Genomic DNA, 24,429 nt, shown 5'->3' with positions numbered 1-24,429 from the left:
GCCTTTCAAGATATGCAGGAGTTCTGTTGCTATGCTAAGATAGTAACAAAGATGTTTGAAGAACACTTTAATCTAGTTCCATCATTATCGCAGATGACGCCACTACAAACAACCAGCCCATTTACTAGCTCTGCTACTTCTAACCGGCTTCATAAGTTCTTTACCGTTGCTTGAACAAAATCTGAATGCTATCTTTCTATTTTGTATTTAGCTTATGTAACTTTTGCAGTTATATCTACCACCATTTGCAATGCAATCATGTAAAAATAGTCGTATAGTACCTAACAGTACGAGTTTAATTCGTTAGACGAGATCTTATATCAAGACATCAAAATAAATCAAAAGCTTCTCATTATAAACCAAGCCAGATATCTGCCTCACTTCTGATGCAAGATGACAAAGCAGGCTCCCAATCACAAGCTTGTCTAACTTCTGAAAAATTAAATCTGGACCCTGTTTCTTTCTTACAACACTAGAGGCCCAAAACTATTTTCTAGAGGATTTTACACACCTTATTTTTTTCTACTTCCTTCTCTTAATATACTGCTTACCATGAAATATTTGATATAGAGGATGCAGAGTCATTGTGGAGCAACCGCTATAACTTGTTTGCCGACATTACGGCCAGAGAAGAGGCCAACGAGGGCTGAAGGGCCACTCTCAAGGCCTTGAGCAATGTCTTCCACATAAACAATCTTGCCCTCTTTGATCTGTGGAATCATCATCTCTAAGAACTTTGTGTAAAGATGGTAATAGTCGAAAGACAGCAACCCTTCCATTCGAATCCGTTTGTACACAAGATTCATCAGACTGTGTACACCTTGAGGCTCTTCAAGGTTGTACTGTGAAATCATTCCACACACAGCGATTCTGCCATGGATCCTCATGTTGAGTAACACTGCATCCAGCATCTTCCCTCCAACATTCTCAAAGTATATATCAATTCCCCCGGGAAAATGCCCGCCAAATTAACACATAATGTGGTAAAAATTAAAGCGTCATAAGATAACGATATGTCTTCTCCCTTATTTAGCTATTTCTGCTTAAGTTCAATGGCTATTTGGATGTTTGAACATACAAGAAAATGAACAAATATAAATAAAAGGGAAAATTACACAGAGATCCCTCAAAAGATTTTTTTTTTATCTTCCAAAATATCTCTACAGTCAGCAATCATGAGACTAATCTTTCGAGGAATCTGAACGCCATTCAAGGTGTTATCCTCTTTTGAGTGATGTTTTTCCATACACATCTCCATAAATCAAACCCTAAAATAATGCTTAAGAGGCTTAGACCGCTACTATTTGTACTACACCTAGTTGATTCCCTTAAAAGAATTCTAATTACCAAAATGTCCAATGAAATGTAAAAATAGTTCTAATGTGGTTACTAGAAATGAATGGAATGAAATAGATTAAAAAAAAATCAAAACAAAAATGAACTAAATCTTCCTTTTCTCGCATGGTAAGAATGATAAAACTCATTAATATATACTATATAAGTGGAAGTCATATCACCTTCCAAACATGTTATGAATCATGATTTTCAACCCTATAAACTAAAGTAACCCTCTCCTTTATGAACATGGTCATCCCTTTTGATCACCTTATTTTTACCTTTGTTTTTTCAATCTATTCTATTTCATTCTTTTTTAATAACCAAACGAAACCTAAGTCCTATAGGGATTAATTGCAAATAAGTTTTAGTGTATATTGACCAAAATGCTCTTATTTAAAAAAAAAAATCTTCGAACGGGAGCTAGTGTCGTTCATTGGCTGACTGCTGAACCATTAGCTCCGTCCACTACTAATCACCGGCTCGAAAGAGAGGAAGTAGTGGGACCCATTGACATTGACCCATGCATGTTCCATCTCTTCGCTCTCTCCACAAATTCTCTTATTCAATGTTATGAGTTCCACATTAGGAGCCTCACAAGTACAGTGAGATTTGTAAATTTAAGGGATTCTCCCAGCTAATGGCAAAACTAGCATCAATATTAAGGGAGGCCAAAAAAATGTAATAGAAAATAATTTACATATAATCATATAGTATATGAAGAAAATTAAAAAAAAATGATAAAGTGCAATTATATGTTCCTTCCAATTTTATTTATAATTCATTTTTAGTATATTTCATCAAATTCTATGGAAATCTTAAAATTTATTAACTTGGTTTAAAAATTTAATAACTTTCAATTTTTCTTTTATTAAACATGCTAACATTTAATAAGGGTAAAAGGATATAACAAAAAGTCGATGATATACCTTGTAAATAGAAACAAAAAATTCTTCTCTTTTTAAAGTTATAAATACGATTACAAGACATACAAAATATGATAGGCAACACTCTTATTAAAAATTTGTAGTTTTGAAAAGACTCATATACTTAGCCTTATATATACTTAGTTAATATATTTATATCTAGTCAAATCATGATTAGTGGATCTTATTATGTTAACTAATTAACTAAATTAATAATAAAAATTCATTACAGTATAAATAATCCATAAAAGACATGCCTTAATTTAATTGGAAACAATTATATTAAAGGTGTGTTTGGGTAAACCACATTTCACATTTAGGAAGAACTTTCTAACATCTGAGATGTGAAAAGCTATTTAGGTATCAAATGATTGAAAAAATGCGCTTTCGGAAAGTACTTCCTTAAGTGATTTGAATGTAGATGTGCGAAAGTAACTTGAACTAGGATTTGAAAAGTGAGATATTATTTGACCATATTACCCTTTTAATATATTATTCTTTTATTTAAAACATATTGTTAATTTATTAAAAATATAATTATCAATTAAATAATAATTATCATTAGAGATAAAGTTTTTAGCATTATATATTAAATAATTAATTTTGTCAATTTTTAGCGTTGATGTATATTCAACTATTTATATATTTTTTGTCCAATACATCAAATATTATATTTTATACTATTATTAATTTATATATCAATTTTTATGTTATTTAGATTTTTTATTAACCAACAAATGTTTGTCCAATTAGTTAAATATTTTTTTGAATGAAAAAATTTATCATATATATCTTTTTAATCATGTTAATTTCCAATATTAATATATGTTGAACTATTTATTACATAATTTTTTTCAATATATCAAACTTTATATTTTTTATTTTTACTATTTAACATATTAAATTTTATGGTATTTAAAATTTTTATCATATTTTTTAAATATTTTAAATATATTACATTTGTATAATAAAAAATATAAATAATTATAAATCAATGTCTTTTTAGTAATTATATATTCAAAAACACATTTCATTATTATAATTCAAACAATTTTCAATTTACTAAACTGACATTCAAAAAACAATATCTAAATATAAATTTCATTATAACAACTAACTTTCACTAAATTGACTCTTGTCAAATAAACTTTCAACAAATAGACTTTTGGCAAATTGAAAACCAAACACACACTAAGTATATAAGGCTAAGTTTACAAGTTTTATCCAATCTTATTCTAAAGTAAAGTTCATACCTTATTACCCTTTAAGTACCACATCAACAATACCTTATTGCAATGCCACATTAACCATCAAATACAACTTTCCATAATTGTATAATATTATATGTGAATAGGTGAAGGGAAACCTGGAAATTATTATTTCTAATAGAATATGTCTTGCAATTTCCCATATATACATATTGAAGTGGTAGAACTTTAAGGGGGGCCATAGCCCCCTCCAAGTAAGACGCAGTTCTGCCATTGCTCTCACTCAACAAACTAGTATTTTGGGATGGCTCTTTCTTTAGACTTATGCTCATAGCATTAAAAAAAAATATCACCTCTTGAATTTCTCCTTCACCAAAAAGAATATCACATCATTACTTGTGCTTATAGCAAGATTTGAGTAGTATTGATGCAATTCTAATAGAAATGGAGTCTAAACTGATGCCAAATGAAACACAATCTATATCATAAGAAAACAGATAACCACAAACCTTTTCAAAGCAGCATCCAAGTCAGTTTCCTCTTTGTAGTTGAAAGCCTCATCAAATCCAAGCTTGCTCTTAAGCAGGTCAACCTGTGTTACAGAGGTGATCAAGGAATGGACACTAACAAATATATCTAACAAATAATGCATGGTAATGAGTACCACCAAAATTGTGAATAAACCATGTGATTTGAAATCTCGGTAGAATGCAGTTTTTGCAGAAGTAAGCTTTTGAGAGTTTTCAATAGGTGGGTAGACTGCTCCTAAATAATTATAGAATTTGACCACTAGGTATTTGGATCAACTAGCTAGGAGATTAGTCTAGCTTAAACAGAGGTCTCGAATTCAAGTCTGAGTGCGCAACAATTAGAGGTATATCCTTCAAAGAGGTGCCTACAAGTTGCCAGCCAGATTAGTCTTGGTCAAATGCCTAAAATATCTGCCTACACTCGAGGTAATCAAGATTTCTCTAGCATTCATGAATTCTTCAGGTACGCATGAATTACTTTATTCTATCATATTTTATTATACAAATGAATTGAGATATTCAGATTCAACACGTGGCATCAGAGCCTTGGTAACGAATTTTAAATTTATATATCTCAATTCTTCTAATGACATATATTGATAGAAATTTATCTTATACTGATAATTTCTTATATTCATATTATTCAAAAAAAAATGAGTATGAATATAAGATTTGAATATGAAATTTTTTTTTTCAAATCCTGTCATATTTATGATGAAAGCACACACAAAAAAAAGGAGCTCGCTGGAGATTTCCTCCCTTCGTGGTTCACGTATTGTTGGACAGGGATCGCGGCATCTTCCTATTCCTTTTTCACGAGATATGCTGGCTGGTTCATGGCACTGGGCAGTCGCCGTACGTTTTTTTTTTGTTTCTGCCACAGCTGCCACCGGTTCCCCTCCCGACGGCGTTATCCTCTCCAGCAGCTAGAACTCCTACACGCCGGCGACTTCGCCCCTTCTTCCTCGTTCCTTCTTGCGCGGCAGTCACACACGTCTCGCCTAATGAATAGCCACCGTGAAGGTGCCGGCATCGTGGTGGGTGGCTGCCGCTCCATGGACGTCGGTGTCGTAAGGGTGGAACAGCCATGAACGCCGGCGCCCCTTCTTCCTCGTTCCTCTTGCGTGGCAGCCACAGACCCAGGAGACAGGGTCAGAAACCGGATCCTAGGGATCCGGTTTCCTAGGTAATGGGCCGATATTTTGTTTGGGCCCAGATTCATTATTAAAAAAAAAATTATTTCTGTTAATTGCGTTTCGGCCCCAGTTTTAATTACATCCTTTGGCCTAAAATTTATTGAATTTACGAATTAGGCCCATGATGTTTCTGTAAATTACAGTATAGTCCCTTAACTTCCAGAATTGCAATTTTAACCCAAATCTCTTCCAGAATTACTTATTTGCCCCTGATTACCTTTTAAAATTTCACTTAAGTATTGGATTCGTTTTCTAATTCCCAAAAGACCCTAAGGAGTTTTAAAATTATGTTGTTTTGTCCTAAGGTCATAAAATTTGTGACTTTATGAATTATTGATGATGCTTAGGATCTTGTAGCATAGATAATGGACATACCCCATAGGTGTGACATTATTAATGTGATTTTGATGGTTGGCTTTAAGAATAGGCTAATAGCACTCATTTAATGTATTAGATATTTATTGTACCCTATAGGTATGGAAATGTTTAATGCATTATTTTGTATGGACTTTTGTGTGAGCTAAATCTTTATGGTATATGAGCCTTCTTGGTGCATGGTTATAGTTGCATAATTGATAATCGCTTGTTGGGAATTCTGTTTTATAATTATATTGTGCACGCATAATTAATATTTCCCATTTTATGTTTTACGATTTCAGTTTCTGCTTTTACGCAACTATCCTTTGTGAAGGCTCTTAATGGGACTAACTATGATGACTGGAAAGAGTCCCTCAATATGTATCTGACCATTTCTGAGAAAGATTTAGCTCTGAGAGAGCCCAAGCCTGCGGATCTCTCTTTCGAGTCTAGTGCTTCTGAAATAGCCTTCCATAAATAATGGAGTGAGTCCAACCGGATCTGTCTAGCGATCATCAAGTACACAATTGAAAAGGGAATTAAGGACAGCATTCCTGAAAATGATACTGCAGTGGAGTACTTGAAGGCTATTGGTAACAAATACAAGAAGCTTGACAAGACTCAAAAGAACTACTATCTATCACTTCTTGCCAATACTCGATATGACGGAGTTTCTGGTGTCAAGGAGCACATTCTGAAGTTTGTTCCTTACTATAACAAGCTTAAGTCATATGGGATTGATTTGGATGAAAGTACCTTAGTTTACTATGTTCTTCAATCACTACCACCAGAGTACGCATTCTTGAGGACTTCATACAACTCACAAGAAGTTGAATGGTCTGTTGACCAGATGATATTGATAGTCACTCAAGAAGAGGAAGCTATAAAGAAGAATTCCTCTCACTCAATAAACTATGTTTCTCATGGCTTTAACAGCAAAACTGGAGGGTCATATAAGAAAAAAGGGGAAGAAGCATGATGCCTCAAAGCCTAATAATCCAACCTTTAAGAAGGATGGTGATAAGAGTGAGAAGTCGAGGAAGAAACCCTTTAAAGGGTTATGCAATTATTGCAAGAAACCGGGTCACATTAAAGCTAATTGCTTCAAATTGAAGAATAAACAAGAAAGTGAAGGTACAACTCTTCAAACTGCCCCTCTAGCTCTAGTTTGTTTTGAATCTAACACCATTGAAACTTCCTTTGACTCATAGTGGCTGGATTCTGGTGCCACTGTACATGTTGTGAATTCTCTACAGGGGCTAAGAAACCAGAAGGTTCCAAGTGAGGTACAGAGGTCAGTCTTTGGCATAGCAAGGAGCAAGGCATCGGTTGAATGCATTGGAACTATTTCTTTGTATTTAAATTCTGGTCATGTTTTACATTTGAACAATGTTGTTTATGTACCTTCTGCGAAGAGGAATTTAATTTCAACTTCTGCATTAGATATTTGTGGCTATTCATTCTTCCAAGGAAATGGGAAAATTGACATTTATTTTGATTCCATTAATGTTGGTGTCGCTTCCTTGATATATGGTTTATATCGATTGAATAATTGGTCACTTGAACTTCCTAATCTTCATGTCAATGCTGCTATTGGGCATAAACGTCAAAGGCCCAATGATAATTCCTCTATGTTATGGCATCGTCGTTTGGGTCATATCTCTAGAGAGAGATTGGAACGCATGATCAAGCAAGGCGTCTTACGAGACCTTAATTTCTCAGATTTTGAGACTTGTGTTGACTGTATAAAGGAAAAATTCCCTGCTAGAGCTAGAACCAAAGGGGCAAAGAGGTCTGAAAATACTTTAGACCTAATCCATACTGATATCTGTGGACCTATCACGCCTCCGGCTATGGGTGGTTTCAGATATTTCATCACCTTCACGGATGATTACTCTCGTCTTGGATGGATTGAACTCTTGCGTGAAAAGGGCGAGTCCCTTAATGCATTCAAGACCTTTAAAGCAGCAATCGAATTGAAATCTGGCAAGTTGATCAAGTGTGTGAGATCTGATAGAGGAGGAGAATTTTATGGGAGATATACTGAGACTGGTAGGAACCCTGGGCCATTTGCTTTGTACCTTCAAGAGCATGGCATTGAAGCTCAGTATACTATGCCTGGCACCCCGCAGCAAAATGGGGTTGCAGAAAGGCGAAATCGTACTCTCATGGATATGGTTAGGAGCATGATAAGTCACTCCTCACTGCCGGAATTCTTGTGGGGTGATGCACTCAAAACTGCTGTTTATATTTTGAATCAAGTTCCCAGCAAGTCAGTTCCAAAGACTCCATATGAGTTGTATTTTGAAAGGACTCCTGCGCTGAAGCATATGCGAGTTTGGGGTTGTAAAGCACAGGTAAAACCTTACAATCCACAACAGATGAAGCTTGATGCTAAAACTGTTGATGGTTTCTTTATTGGCTATTACATCGAATCTCGTGGGTACAGATTCTATTGTCCAAATCACACTACTAGGGTAATTGAATCTGACCGAGCTTACTTCTTTAAAGATGCCTTAGACAGTGGGAGCTCTGTGCCTAGGCATATTACCTTGCATGACGAAAGTAGCATTTTGCCTATGCCTATCTTGACAACTCCTCATGTTGACAGAAATAATGCCGTGGATCAGAATGAAGCTCAAGATGAACCACCTTTAGAGGATGATAGGGACATGGTTGTTGAACCGAGACGGTCCCAAAGGGTTCGCAGGTCTACTATTCCAGATGATTACATGGTATATTTGCAGGAATTTGATTCAGATGCTATTGATAGCTTAGACCCAATGTGTTACCAGGAGGCTATTTCTAGCTCGCATTCTTCTGAATGGTTAGAGGCTATGAGTGAAGAAATTGCCTCTATTTACCGCAATCACGTATGGGAGCTAGTAGAGCTACCAAAGGGGTTTAAACCAGTGGGTTGCAAGTGGGTCTTTAAAATAAAACGAGGAGCTAGGGGTGAAATTGATAGATATAAAGCCAGACTTGTAGCTAAAGGCTACAACCAAAAAGAAGGTATTGATTACACAGAAACCTTCTCTCCGGTATCCACCAAAGATGCTTTTAGAGTGGTAATGGCTTTAGTTGCACAGCTTGATCTTAATCTTCACCAGATGGATGTCAAGACTGCGTTCTTGAATGGCGATTTGTATGAAGAAGTCTACATGACACAACCTGATGGTTTTGTTGAATCCGGTAAAGAACATCTAGTGTGCAGATTAAAGAGATCCATCTATGGGCTAAAACAAGCCTCTAAGCAGTGGTATTTGAAATTTGATGAAGTTATCACCTCTCTCGGTTTTGTTGAGAATGTCTCAGATCAGTGCATCTATCAAAAGTTTGATGGGAACAATTTTGCCATTCTTGTTCTCTATGTTGATGATATCTTATTAGCCAGCAATTCAATAAATTTTCTCAATGAGATAAAGCACCTATTGTCTTGCCATTTTGACATGAAGGATATGGGTGAAGCCTCCTTTGTTCTTGGGATACAAATTCATCGTGATAGATTTCGTGGTATTCTTGGTTTATCACAGGCCACTTACATTGAGCGGGTACTTAAGAGATTCAAAATGGATTCATGTTCTCCTTCACCTGCTCCTGTACAGAAAGGTGAGCTGTTGTCAAAGTCACAGTGTCCCAAGGATGATAAGAAGAGGGCTGAAATGAGAAAGATACCATACGCTTCCGCTATTGGCAGCCTTATGTATGTTCAAGTGTGTACTCGACCAGATATAGCCTTTGCCATTGGAGTGTTGGGTCGATATTTAAATGATCCAGGTCTGGATCATTGGAAGGCTGCTAAGAAAGTTATGAGGTATCTTCAAGGTACAAAAGATCATATGTTGACTTACAGAAGGTCAAATTCTCTTGAGGTTGTTGGGTATTCTGATTATGACTTTAAGGGATCAGAAAATCTTGAGATTGTTGGCTTTTCAGATTCAGATTTTGCCTCTTGTCTGGATGATCGTAGATCCACGACTGGCTATATTTTCATGTTGTCCGGAGGAGCTGTCTCTTGGAAGAGTGTGAAACAGACACTTACGGCAGTTTCATCTATGGAAGCTGAGTATATTGCTTGCTTTGAGACTACATGTCACGCTATATGGCTGAGGAAGTTGATATTTGGCATGCACCTAGTTGAGTCAATATCACGTCCTCTAACCATTTATTGTGATAACAAATCTACATTATACTATGCTAACAATCACAGAAATTCCAATCGTACAAAGCATTTTGATATCAAACTTATGTTTGTGAAAGAGAAAATTACTGAGTCTCAAACCCGTGTGGTACACATTCCTGGCACGCAGATGCTTGCAGATCCACTGACTAAGGGCTTACCTGTAGAAGTTTTTCAAAATCATGTAACTTGTATGGGTATTGTGAATTCCTTTGATGCCCTAGTTTAGTGGGAATTTGAGAACCTTTTATGTTGCAATTTCTCTTTAGGCTTTGTTTTCTTCTGTGAATTATGTTCAGTTCAGTTAGATGCGTCTATATCATTTGTATCCCTATAGGATTCAATGATTCTGTTATGGTACACTATGCATGTCACTTGTTTCCCCATAGGAATCAGTGATTTATGTTGTTATCTTACTGAGCTGTGTTTGAAATAAAATTTCATGTTTTACTCAAATTATGAGATATCATATCACTTGTTTCCCCATAAGATTCAGTGATTTTGTAGAGTTTCATTTTCTGAATTTGTTTGTGGCATGTTTATACAACTTGCTTAATTAATGCAATCCAAGTGGGAGATTGTTGGAATATTATTTATGAATTAGCATTAATTAATAAGCCCAATAAATTGGTCCTTATGATCTTGTGTGGACCGTGATAGGTGGACCACACAAGTGAGCCCAATGGGTAGAGGCCCAACCCACAACCCAGTAGCCGTCAGTTATTTCCTATCTCTTAACTGACTGAGTCAGAGATAATAGATAATATAATTATTTAATTATTTAATAAGGCAGTTACCGAACTGATCTATATAAGACGATTAGTCGGTAACCGCAAACACACAACTCATTTCTCTACTTTCATTATCTCTGAACTCTCTGAAGGCTCTGGGGACCAATGGGTTGTATATCTGCCTACACTCGAGGTAATCAAGATTTCTCTAGCATTCATGAATTCTTCAGGTACGCATGAATTACTTTATTCTATCATATTTTATTATACAAATGAATTGAGATATTCAGATTCAACATAAAATACCAGAGCGAAAAGCAATATACAAAATTTAATCATACGAGTGATCTTTTTTTTAGTGAGAGACTAGGAGCATTCATCAGTGTCAGCAAAGACTAATCGCCTGGAAATACAGAGGGCACAAAGTAAACCTCACTCAACTAGATTTGCTGCATATGCTGAAATTATCTTTACATACCTTTTCTTTGCTTCCGGCACTTCCGACAACATAGCAACCCATCAACTTAGCAAACTGACCAACAAGTTGACCTACAGCTCCAGATGCAGCTGATACAAATACAGTCTCCCCTTTCTTAGGGGCACAAATCTCATGAAATCCCGCATATGCAGTCAAACCAGGCATACCAACATGTTATGTTCATGTTGGTCGGTACTTTACAAATAAAGTTTTAAGCAAAAACAAATGAAAAACAAAGATAATTATGGATGGTTATAGTAATTTGAGCGAGGTCACAAACCTCTGTATGTGAAGGGTGTGTGACAGTAATTTTTTATGTTAAATTAATTAGTTGTGGCTGGGAAAAAAACTTATACTTTTTTATAAATTTTTCACAAATTAACCATGGCAAGTATACAAATTTCTATCAATTGACATGCCGATTTTAAGTTTTCACAGATCAACATCACATGGTTGGGATTTTTCAAATAACTTTACACACAATATAATTTTTTCAAGGAATCTAATAACAAGTCTAGTCCTTTGTTTACTCTTATAATTTTATTGAAGAACCCCATAACAAATGCATTAGAAGAAAAAAATTGCATCTAAGTCTGATCCTTTGTTTTATCAAATGCTATCAGAAAAATTGATTTTAAGATTGGAAACCATTCTTGGGCTTCCCAAGATCCCAGCAATACAAATATCAATGACATATATATATATATATATATAGAAAGGCCAGCATAATCAATTTTTTTTTTTGGGAATGACATAGCTATGGTTAAAACTTAGCAAGTGTACAAAAACGAATGAAGAAAATAGGTTACCAAGTATGCCAATATAATAGGAAAGAGGGATATCTTTGTGTTGTATCTTAAACAGGGACTCAGGTGAATTGATCACACTATATTCTTCCCACCTAGTTCTTCCGCAAACTAGATCACCTTTGCTCAAGTTTTGATACTTAGAATCAATAACTTCTGAAACCCCCATTCCATTTATCGGCTGTGAAATTACACAAATATATATATGTATATGATAGTATATCATTAGCTACTCTTGATAGGAAAGCATGCAGATAAGAGTAATACATGGCTTCAGGAATATCAAAACGATACGCACAGATTCAGGAAAACTGAGCAGTACGTAGCAAAAAGTAGGATAGATCATCGGTCCATACAGGGGGGAAACAATAATTAATCTTAAATGACTCGGCTAGTTAATTAATTCACATATATTGTGAAAAATTAGGTAAATTAGTTATTTGTAAAAATGTGGGCTCATTATCCCTCATCATTTACTTTGGAGAATTATTAACAAAGCTTACATGCAAGAATCCAGTAGTTTAGGAAAAAAAAAAACAATAATAATTCTCCTGGTCCTTAATATAAAGCAACCTTAACCAATTTAATGCTCATTAAGAAATCATATTTATATCTTTAAATTTCTTTAAAAAATACTAACTCCATTCCAATTTATAATAAAACATTTTCTTACAAAATTACACATATTAATAAAGTTCATTAAACGTAGTATACATTACAACCTTAATATTTCTATAAACTTTCAAAAATAACATTTATTGATAAGAGTGAGGGAAAAAATTATTTGAGCAGTGAAATAATGAGGATTAATATTAGAATAATTATAACTAAGAAAACCTTATTTTTATCAACACGGATTATATTTAAAAATGTCTAATAAATTGCAAGGGAAGGACTATTTAACTTTTTAAATTTTGCCCCATTTTGCAAATAATAATTATATTAAAAATTAAAAAATAATTAATTACTCTAACTTATTAGCATTAAGGAGGGGAAAAGCTTTCAACATACAGGGATTGGCTCTTACATTTGGGTTTAAAACAAACCTAAATGTAATAAACTACGAATTTCTTTCCATTATTTCCCCAAAAAAGCTACTATACGAGGGTTTTGGGATAAACAATGTCAATTTCATATGGATAACAGACAATAATTCAAATTAAAACAGGAGTGTGAAATTTAGAGAGTACCAACCGAACCAGGCTGGAATGAATCAATGTACGAAGGACGCAATAGTTTGGACATACGGATTCGCATGTAGGGATCGCAAGAAAGATAGAGATTCTTCACTAAGACGCCATTGGAATCTTCGGGAAGCTTCATATTGACAGAGGAAGTGGTGAAGAGCATGTCGGACTCCTTGGGAAAGCCAGTGACGAAGTCCTTGAGTAACACCTGCTTATTCCTGACTTGCCCGCCGTCGATGACATTCGCTGCCATCGTTCACCTTCTCGCCGGCGCCACTACAACTCTGAGCTATCCACAGTTCCACACCCACACTGAGAGTATCACAGTCACGAACCATAAACGTTGTGTTACTTTACTTTCCCTTTCTCTCACCTGGTCACGCTGGCACATCAATAGCCTCTCGCTCTCGCCTCGTTTATAGAAACGTCAAAAATCACTATAAAAGGCAACATATAACTTAACTATCACCAACACGCGCACGTGTGTTATGAAATTAATTAATTAATACTTATAATTGAGTTATTAAACTAAATTAAATTAAATCAAATTATTATTAACTAATCCTTGTATTTTAAAACATGCAATTCCAAAGACAGATCTAGACGTTAATGAACAGGTGTATCAAAAAAAAAGTTAATGAATAGGGGATTTACTTGAAAATAAAATATGGAATAGGGGGCAAAATCTATTTTAAAGACTTTTTCAAGAAAAAGTTTTACCTTTTGCTAAAGGAAGATTTAAGTGTGGGGGGAGCCTTCTTGCTCCCTTGCTAAAAGCAGTCCTTAACTCATCTTTCATGTCATGAAGGCTTGTTTATTATGGTGAAATGATTTTTCATGAAAATGAAAATGAAATGAATGAGAATGAGTTTGAGAGAATATCAATGAAAGGCTTAAAAAAAATTTAATATCTGATAAGAATTTAAATAAATCAGATATTTGTTAAAATAAAAACTTCACTTATTAATTATTAATATTTTTTTGTTAATAATTATTTTATGAAATTAAATTGCTTTCAAAATTTTTCATTGATATTCTCCCGATAATTTTTTAAAACACATTTTGTCATGGATGAACAATGACAAGTGAGGACTAGCAATAGTGAACACATAGTCCTAAGCACAAGATTAGGGAGAGAAGTTGAGCTCAGAGTGAAAAAAAGTCAAAATTAGGGCAAAGTGAGAAATGGTAGGTTGCCCAAAATTTTCATAATCAAAGAGAATTCGGTCACCCAAAAATCCATTCCCAATAAATGAACTCATTTTCATGGTTTACTGACTGTACTGATGGAATGGAGGTTAACTCAAGAGATAATGGGCTCTATTTGAATATACATAAAACATTACAATGAGGCATTTTTTCTTTTATTCTCCTTCAATCACCCCTTAAGGAGTTAAAAGAGCATTTACATGGAACCACATCATTGCCAAGTAAGATTAAAATGCCACATCACCCTGTTCCATGTCACCCTTGCCTAGCCCAGATTTAATCATGCTTCACATTAATCCCAAGGCACTCTGTTTCTAATCTTTTTGTCCGCACCCTCCATTTGTTTTCCAAGCGGAATATTAGCTGGTGGCTTTGTTAGTTATCTTCACCGCACCATGCTATACCTTTTACTCTCGTAAAAAATGAAAATTATGGGCTTGTCTCCAATTTCTTGGCACTCAATTTTAGAGTTAGGAATAGGTCGGGTTATATGGGTTGGCCTGAATAATTAATAATAAAGGTCAAGTTGGGTTGGAAAAAGCTTAACCAAAATAAAAATGAATTTTTCTGACTCGGATCATATAACTTATAAATCATATAGGTTAACTTTGATGGGTTAGTGTTGGCTCATTTAATTCATATTATTTTTAAAACAATTAAAGATAAAAAAGAAAAAAATTTGTATGCCTTGCTTTTAGCATGAAGATATCAAGCGTCATGTTTTTCTATTTACAAGAAGTTCCAGCAACAGAACTTTATCTTGTACATTTGATGAAACTGATTTTGTACTTATTTATCTGCAAATTGAGCACGGCAAGGATGACAGGGAAGCAACGTGATGTGGCATTTTAGTCATGCTTGGTAGTGATGTGGTTTCAATGTCAGCACTCTTCTAACCTTTTAGTTATTACATGCATGGTAGATTAGTTAAAAGCCTGAGTTGCATATATTTTAAAACTATAACAACCAAGTTATGTATTTTAAATTTAGAAACTGAGTTGATAACTCAATCAAACTATAAAGATCAATTAATTAATTTTCCCAATTTAATATTAATATTTCCATAATTATTCATCAATTTAATTTATAAGACAAAATTCACAACAAATTATATTACAACAGGGTAGTTTACCGTCCATACTTTGTACAACGTAAGTCTAATTACTTTCAAGATACTCCATGTATCCAATATTATAAAGTATTTTTAACTAATTTCACACTTTCTTTTGACTAACAATACTAATCAATGCATTAATCAGAATCTTAATCAACAAATCATAATAAATCAGAATCTTCTTGTTTTAAAACATATTACAAAAAACAAGCCAAATATCCGCCTCACTTTGGAGGTCATATAACAAAGCAGGCTCCTAATCACGTGCATGTCTAACTTAGTGAAAATTTAGTATGTTACTATGGACTCTGTTTCTTCCTCACAACACTATATGCATGAAACTATTTACTACAAAGGATTTTACACACATCTAATCCCCCCCCCCCCCTGTTTCTCTTCCTCAAAACACTACGTACAACGAATTATTTGATAGAGGATGCAGAGTCATTGTCGAGCAACTGCTATAACTTGTTTGCCAACATTACGGCCAGAGAAGAGGCCAATGAGGGCTGAAGGGCCACTCTCCAGGCCTTGAGCAATGTCTTCCACATAAACAATCTTGCCCTCTTTGATCAGCGGAATCACCATATCTAAGAACTTCGTGTAAAGATGATAATAGTCAAAAGGCAGGAACGCTTCCCTTCGAATGCGTTTGTACACAAGATGCATCAGATTGTGCACACCTTCATGCTCATCAAGGATGTACTGTGAAATCATTCCACATGCCGCGATTCTGCCATGGATCCTCATGTTGAGTAACACTGCATCCAGCATCTTCCCTCCAACGTTGTCAAAGTATATATCAATGCCCTCTGGGAAATACCTGCCAAATTAAAACATAATAAGATAACAATATGTCTTCTCCCTTGCTTAGCTATTTCTGCTTAAGTTCAATGGCTATTTGGATGCTTAAGCATACAAGAAAATGAATGGATATTAATATAAGGGAAAATGAAAGAAACTGATTCATTAAAGTGGCTAACTTTCTCTATATTGGAAGTTCAAAAAGAAATTTAAATAATCGTAAATAAATAGTCTCTCCTATTTTTCCAAGATTGTAGAAACTTGTCCTGTTTGGTTAGCAAATAAAATAAGCATTCTCTTCTTTTGCATAAAAATAAGGTATACAATATCATAGTCCAAATATCATTGCTTGATCGTAGGAATATTTTTATTATTTTCATTTAAGAACACAATCGAGAAGCAAAAATAAGGAGTACATGTCAATAACTTAATCAATGATGGGACAGAATTATAAGAGAAGGCTTTGAAAAACGTAAAATGCAAACTATAATCTTCCATCTGAACTCACCCTTGAATCTTAACCATAGAATCTTTGGGATAGGACTTTTGAAAGAGAGGGTTAGTGGGACTGTATGTCCCACCTTTTCTCTTCCTCCACCCCCAGAAATTCTCCAGTAGAGAAAAGAATACCACCTCTTGAATTTCTCTTTTATAGAGTCACAGAGCGAACAGAACAAAGAAGAAAGACAGAAATATTTGAATAGTACTAATAAGAAAACAGATAACCACAAACCTTTTCAAAGCAGCATCCAAGTCAGTTTCATCTTTGTAGTTGAAAGCCTCATCAAATCCAAGCTTGCTCTTGAGAAGGTCAACCTGTGTTACAGAGATGATCAAGGGGAAACACTTGCACTAACAAATATATTTAACAACTAATGCATATTCATGATGTACTCACATAATGAGCACCACAAAAATTGTGAATAAACCATGTGGTTCAATCTCAGTAGAGTTGCAGTTTTTGCAGAAGTATGCTTCTGTGATTTTGCAACAAATGGCCAGACCTTGTAGTTAAGTACAAAAGTTAATCGCTTGAGTGAGACACTAGAAGCATTCTTCAGCCGCAACATAGAATAATCTCCCTCTAAATTCATAGGGTAAAAGTAAACCTGACTCATCTAGATTTTCTTCATATGCTAAAACTATCTCTACGTATCTTTTCTTTGCATCCTGCACTTCCAACAACATAGCAACCCGTCAACTTAGCGAATTAGCCAACAAGCTGACCTACAGCTCCAGATGCAGCTGATACAAATACAGTCTCCCCTTTCTTAGGGGCATATCTCATAAAATCCAGCATAAGCAGTCATACCAGGCATACCTGCATGTTATGTTTAGGTTGGTGCTTGTCAAATGAAGCTTTAAGCAAAAACAAATGACAAACAAAGACACTTACTGATGATAGTAGTTATTTCAGTGAGGTCGCAAACCTCTGTAACAATTGGACAAATCGCCCCACCCCTATATATATATATAAAGATCTATTTTCATGATTAATGTATACAAAAGAATGAAGAAAATGGCTTACCAAGTATACCAGTACAATAGGAAAGAGGTACATCTGTGTGTTGCATCTTAAACAGGGACTCAGGTGAATCGATCACACTATATTCTTCCCACCCAGTTCCTCCCCAGACTAGATCACCTTTGCTAAAGTTTTGATTCTTAGAATCAATAACTTCTGAAACTCCAAATCCGCTTATCGGCTGTGAACACAAACGCAAAGACGCATCGTTAGCTACACTTAACAGGAATGCAACTTAAACCAAGAAAGGCTAATAGTTAAAACTGACCACTCAAAGTCTCTTAACTCTAAACATGGTCTTATGTTATGTCGGAAACATGCAGAGAACAGTAATACATAGCTTAAGAAATATCAAAACAATACGCATAGTCACAGATTAAGGAAAACTGAGCAGTATGTAGCAAAAAAAAATAAAAATTAGGATGAATAATCGGTCATACAGGGAAAAAATAATTAAAACTCTTTATAATCTTAAATATATGAAATAGTTAACTAATTCACACACATCAAGGGAAAATTGGGTAAATTAACTATTTATAAAATCTGTGTGCTGGTTATCCTAAAATAATCCCACCTTTTAATCATTTGGATTAAAGAACTATTGGCATAGTTTACATGAGAGAAGATAATAGATATAGAAGACAAAGAAAATTGGGTCTTAAGGTTTAAAACAAGCCAACTAGCTCCTCCCAGAAATGGAGGGAGTAGTAAACTAAGAATTTCTTTCCATTACTACCCCAAAAAAACTAGTTTGGGAGGTTTTAGAATCAACAATTTCAATTTCATATGGATAATTAACAACGATTCAATTTAAAAGAAGAGTGTGAAATGGAGACAGTACGGACCGAGCCAGGCTGGAAAGAATCAATGGATGAAGCAAGTAATTGTTTGGTCATACAGTTCCGCAAATAGCGATCACAAGAAAGATAGAGGTTCTTCACTAAGACACCACTGGAACCTTCTGGAAGCTTCAAATTGAGTGAGGAAGTGGTGATGAGCCTGTCGGACTCCTTTGGAACACCAGAGACAAATTCCTTGAATAGCACCTGCTTATTCCTGAATTCCCCGCCACCGACGAGATTTCCGGCCATCGTTGGCCTTCACGTCGGCGCCTCCACAACCATGACTCAATGACCTTCTTGATTTGTTCCTTGCGCTAATCTTCTCTGGATGGTTCCAATTTTATGGGATGTCGCCGAAGGGACCACAAATCTGTTACTTTTACAGTTCTACTCTCCCACGGGGTCGCGCCGGCAAAGCAACAGCCTCTCGTTTCTTGTTTTTGCAATTTTTGAAAGGAACATTAGAAACGTGAAAATCATGATAAAAAGCAACATAATTTCATCCAAGAATCTTGAGATTTTTTTTCCTTTCATTTTATAATTAACTAATTAATAAATTTAATTTTAATTAATAATAAATATCAAATTATATTATTTTTAAAAGGTAAAAGATAATGTTACATAAAAATAAATTTAAAGTCTAGATATTCATGGAATAACATTTTTCGGTTAAAAAAAGGGATAACTATAGGAAATTTGAAATTTGAAAAGAAAATCAAAGATTGAGTTGTGCTATACATACGAAATAATATACAATAATGATGTATTTAATAAATTAAATACCATAGCTTAATAACAAACCATTTTAATTAATTGATATGATAATTTTGTGAAAGATTCCTATATAAGGTTTCATTAACTCTTAAGTCATGTTGCGTAGACTTTATTGTTGTAAGAATTCTTAATTCATGAATTGTAGGAAAGGTTTTATGTCATCACAAACAGAAACTGAAGAAAGTGTTGGGTTCAAAGCTAACATTAAAGATTATATATTGACTTATTATATTTTTGATTATGAAACCAAAGATATATAGTGATATCTTGGCAATATTCTAATTATGTAACTCTTCAACCTGGAGTTCCGACGGTAGTTGCTGAATTTTATGAGTTAATTTACTCTTTTATCTAATAAAAAATTATATGGTTATAACCCATAAGTAATATGTAATTTATTCTTCATTCATTGATAATTTATAAAAATAAACTTTGTATCGGGAGTCATTTTTTATTAACAACGAAATTTATTATTCATACTCCCTATAATCCATATGTCTAATTAAAATAACAGAGAAAAACCTTATAACTAGTATTAAAAAAAAATGCTTGTGGGCCAAAACCAAAATGACCTTTGCTTAAAAATAATTCTCTCCTTGCCATCATGAAAATTTTCACAAAACATATTGGATTTCAGCTAAGCATGGTAGTGGAATTTCTAAGAGTCTTGGAAGGGTTTATGGTATACTTTGTCAAGGGAAGAATTATTTCAAATTAAAATTATCTTTATTAGTTTGATGGAGAATTTCATATTCATACATGACGAATTCTTCTTGAATTATTCCCTTTATAGCGTCATCAAAAAGATCAGAGATCTCTTAATGCATGCAACCAAGCATTAAATAAATGATAACAAGCTGGTAAACCGTTAAGTGCATTTGATGGAGTACATGTAATAATTATTCCTTTGTAAAGTACGAAGGAAGAGTCAAGTTAAATGAATATTAAAAAAATATTTAAAAGTCTATGATGCTGACAATATAATCCAATTAAAATAACTAGTTAATTTATGAGGTTATTTTGTTAATTTTTTTTATTGAAGCGTACTTATTATTTTAAACTATTCATTGAAACAATATTAACCCTCAAATTTTAAAATTGTTACAACGTCACTTCTTGATTAACAGACATAGCCATTAACCATTAACTTTAAGTAACTGTGGATTAAACGCTATTTTGCCTAGCATGGAACAATTGACACTTTGTTTTTATTAAACTATGTCATTGTTATAAAATATAGTTAATATGAAAAGTAGAAAAGGACAAGATAATACAAGAAATGGAGAGAAAATAATGGAGGAGAATTCTCATTTACTAGTGTACATATGCTTTAGACATAATCTTTATTTATAGGCCTCTAACCATTCAAGTCCTATCTTAATATTACAAAGATATGATGAGACATAAATGGTACATTATATAACATTTGAAGATTATAAGCTATTAAGACTAAGAAACTCCTTTCCATATCATCCATGAAGACATTAAAGGTAAAGGAATCCTAGTTAAGGGCTATGAGTTATGGACAACCATAACATAATATTTATAATACCCCCCTTGGATGTCCATAACAAATATTACGCCCCATTAAAACCTTACTAGAAAAAACTCAATAGGATAAAAACTTAATAAAGGAAAAAGAGTACACAATATTTTTAAACATTAACTAATATTGTCTTATTAAAAACCTTTTTAGGAAAACTCAATGGGGCAAAACTTTAGAAAGAAAAAAAAGAGTACAACATGATATTTACTCCCCGCAGTCTTTCCTTGGTAACAATATCACTTCATTCCCCTTGATGACATCATCATTTTATGTCTCTAAGTCTGCGCATTCCAATTTCATACACCAACTTCAAAATTTCATGATGTATTTTTATTATCTTAATATGGTCTATTCTCATTTATACATTACTATTTTTATTTTTATTTTTATTTTTATTTAACACACGTTATTTAAAGAATATTTTATTGTTTCTAAATCTCTTAAATATTATGTTGTATACTCATTCTTATGTTATTCTCTTTTTATTTCTGTTTTTCTTTATGGAGATATTTTAAATAAAGAATAAACTATTTTGATTTCTTCTTAATTTTATTAAAAAGATATGGTTTCACTTTGGCTTTAGCAGAAGGTTGGTTATATTTCAAAATAATATAACAGATATCTAAAAATAAAATTTTCTATATAATGTTAGTGTTTGAAAGAAACCATAAGTCGTGTTTTTTCATCGAATATAACGGTTATGTACATAAATACGTGTGGGTTTTGAAAGGGAGACCCAAAATGTGAGCGGGACTTTTCATGCATTGGAAGGTTACTCCAAAAACAATAAACATTTTTTCGGCGAAAGCAAAAACAAAAACAACAAACATTAAAAAAAGTTAATACGCACTAATTAACCCGTTATTGCACTCATGGTGCAATTAGATTAATAGGGATTTAAATTCATTTTAAATTATAATTCATTTATAATTTCAAAAGAAAATTGCCATAAAATCTCTCTTTCAAAAGAAAATTATTTTGAGAGACTAAGATCAATTTAAAGACCAAAAGCACACTAGGTATATCACCTTGTACACCATGCCAATTATCACCCTGCACCAATAGGCTTAATGTGTAAGGTTGTATGCTTGGTATGTAAAATTGTAGGCCCATTATGCATTTGGTTTTTAAATTACTCTTGGTCCTTTAAAACAATTTCCTCCCAAGGAGGGATGTTATCATAATTTTTCCTAATTTTAAATTTTTTATACATCCTAGTTATTTGAAATTATAATTATTTCAAACATTTTATTTTTTTATTATTATTGACATCTCCATGACTCTCATATATTTTCTTATCTCTTGTCCATTAAAAATATAAATAAACTTGTTATTTCCAAATTTTCATTATTATTTTGAATCTCTACTAATCTCTCCTTTTCATTTAAATTTTTTTAAACTACTCAAACAAATAATTTTAAATATAAAATATTTCAAATTTAAAATTTAAATTTAAACCCAAATCCATCCATTCAAATGCTATTACCTCACATGATTTTAAATTGGAGATTTCATTAAAAAGTTATGCCTTCTTTCACTATAACTAGCACTTAGCACTGTTAATTAACAGCTTTATTATTTCAGATAAAAGCAAAGATATTCACATTTCACAGACAGGTCCAACACAAATAATTTAAATCAACCGATAAAATCACAAAATGTCGTTTTCATGAAGGATGATCAATCTTATAAATTGGGGTCTAGCCTGGCTTGGCTCTTCATCATTCAACAAGAAAATAATCCAAACAGTGGGAAAATCTAAGATGGACATTGGGAATGGTGTTCTAGTAAAAATGATAAGTATGACTGTTCTTATCACCTTTTTAACAATTCATCATGCTCTGTGCTGGCCGACCCAATCTGCAGAAATTACTATTTCTTCTTCAGTCAATCCCCTCTCTTTGGATATTTCTGGTATAGTACGTCCCGATCCTCATCCTCCTCCTCCTCCTCCTCCATCTCCATGGGATCCTAAACCTATTCCTCCTTTTCCTGCGCCTAGTCGTCGTGATTCTATTATTGAAGTTTCTAGAGATGTCGAAGATCCTTATCCAACCCACCGGCAGCCTGGAGCATTCATTCATATTTCTTCTTCGGATGATTTTGATCATTCCACTCCTCGCCCAGGGATTGCCAGAGTAATAGGGAGAGGTACCAATAGTACTCTCTTCAACTTTAAGTGTTCCTTTTTGTGTGTGTGTGTGTTGTTATTGGAAAGAAATAAAATACAATGGAATAAAAATGAGTTGGTAGAGAATAAAAAGGATTGAAATTAGGTCGTGCAATGATAGAGGTTGTTGAAGTGAGGATTTATAAGAATAATATCATGTTGGAAGTGAAATTCAAAATATCAAGCCACATATGTAAATATTAAAAACGTGGGGCCATTATTTAATTAAACCTAAAAAAAGGGATTTGTTTAAATTAAAGTTCTTAGATTCAGGGGTTTAATTGTCATGAAATTAATGTGTAAAGATATTGGAGGAATATTCATAATTTGGTAAGGGGCCAAATCCATATAAAAGCATTTAATTTCTTCTATTCTTCTAAATTGATATGGGACTTTATTCAAGTTTGTGGATTTAATTGCAACCATTTTTATGGTTTGAATTAATATGAACCTGAATATTTTCATCAGGAAAAACCAATGTCAAAAATGAGCTGATTGGGAAGAAGGTTGAGGAAGCAGCCATGGAAGTCCAGAAAGCGATCCCTTCTGCGACAATAATTGTGAAGAAGAAATCAATGGTTCTACAAAACAAAGGACGAGAAGCCACAGTGATTATGTTCACCAACAACAATGACATCGTTACTAACGTTAGGGTGTTGGTGAAAAGAATTTCTAAGAAAAATGGATGATAGTTTGTTGGTGTTTCAAAGGCATGGAGAAATAGAATAAGACTAAGACTTATATACTTAGTATTACACACTTAATATACTTTTATCCAATTAAATCAAGATAAGTAAATTTTAATATGTTAATAATAATAATCATAATAATAAGAGTTTGTGAATAAATAATCTACAAAAAATTCACTTGTCTTGATGTAATTAAAAACAATTACATTAAGTATATAAGATTAAATATAAATCTCGTTAATTAGTCGAAGTCCAATGTGGCTTTGTTGGAAGATATACAGTTATGGATATACACGTGCGTGTTCGTATGTGTGTGTGTTTGGTTTTATTTTCTGTTGTTGTTATGTGCATTTTGGCTTCTATGTGGCTCCTGGTATTTCACGTTAATAAAGCATACTTTTTGTGGATAAAAATATGACGGGTTTGCTGAAAAAAACTAAACATGTAGAAGGTGATTTTTCCATCATTCATCTGTGATTCTCACACCAATAAGTTAATGTTAATAGTAAATTATTATTTTTATCATTAATTCAAATCAAATGTGTGAAGTGTGAACAATAATAAGATATTGTACCTAGAATATAATTAGAGTTTGATCGCGAGCAGGAGACGGGTGCAAAATATAATCGCCAATTTTTTTTCAAATTTTAAATAAAGTATTATTAATTATGTCTGTTAGGAATCTAGTCCAGCAAGTTGTTTCCATGATTTTGACACTTAAAAAGTGACGTTGATGCGATGAACAGTTTAAAATAATGACTAAATGTGCCAATTGACCTCCAAAGTCCAAATTATGTATCCAAGAGCGTCGGGGACTCTTAT

The 24,429-nt window shown here is 33.5% G+C and overlaps 1 protein-coding gene and 1 pseudogene across 4 annotated transcripts; both read right to left on the bottom strand.

Annotated features, from left to right (window-relative positions):
* Positions 1-262: 262 nt before the first annotated feature.
* LOC129317103 (2-alkenal reductase (NADP(+)-dependent)-like) lies at positions 263-13,324 on the bottom strand. Of its 4 annotated transcripts, none has more exons than XM_054961445.1 (5): positions 12,942-13,324; positions 11,754-11,928; positions 10,942-11,111; positions 3,980-4,061; positions 263-961 (listed from the first exon to the last, which is right to left on the bottom strand). In XM_054961445.1, the coding sequence occupies exons 1-5, from the start codon at positions 13,185-13,187 to the stop codon at positions 582-584; spliced, it is 1,053 nt and encodes a 350-aa protein (XP_054817420.1). In that variant the 5' UTR covers positions 13,188-13,324; the 3' UTR covers positions 263-581. The 4 variants fall into 4 exon arrangements, with proteins under 4 accessions (XP_054817420.1, XP_054817417.1, XP_054817419.1 ...); XM_054961442.1 differs by having other exon boundaries at positions 264-961; positions 10,942-11,030; positions 11,751-11,928; XM_054961444.1 differs by lacking the exon at positions 11,754-11,928 and having other exon boundaries at positions 264-961; positions 10,942-11,030; positions 12,995-13,323.
* A 2,070-nt stretch (positions 13,325-15,394) lies between these two features.
* Positions 15,395-18,811, bottom strand: LOC129317730 (2-alkenal reductase (NADP(+)-dependent)-like; annotated as a pseudogene).
* Between the last annotated feature and the right edge of the window lie 5,618 nt (positions 18,812-24,429).

The sequence above is a fragment of the Prosopis cineraria genome, unplaced genomic scaffold, assembly GCF_029017545.1.
Source record: "Prosopis cineraria cultivar Desert tree isolate PC_DT_omini unplaced genomic scaffold, ASM2901754v1 PC8, whole genome shotgun sequence".
Lineage (NCBI taxonomy): Eukaryota > Viridiplantae > Streptophyta > Magnoliopsida > Fabales > Fabaceae > Prosopis > Prosopis cineraria.
This window is presented reverse-complemented; position numbering and strand designations above follow the sequence as displayed.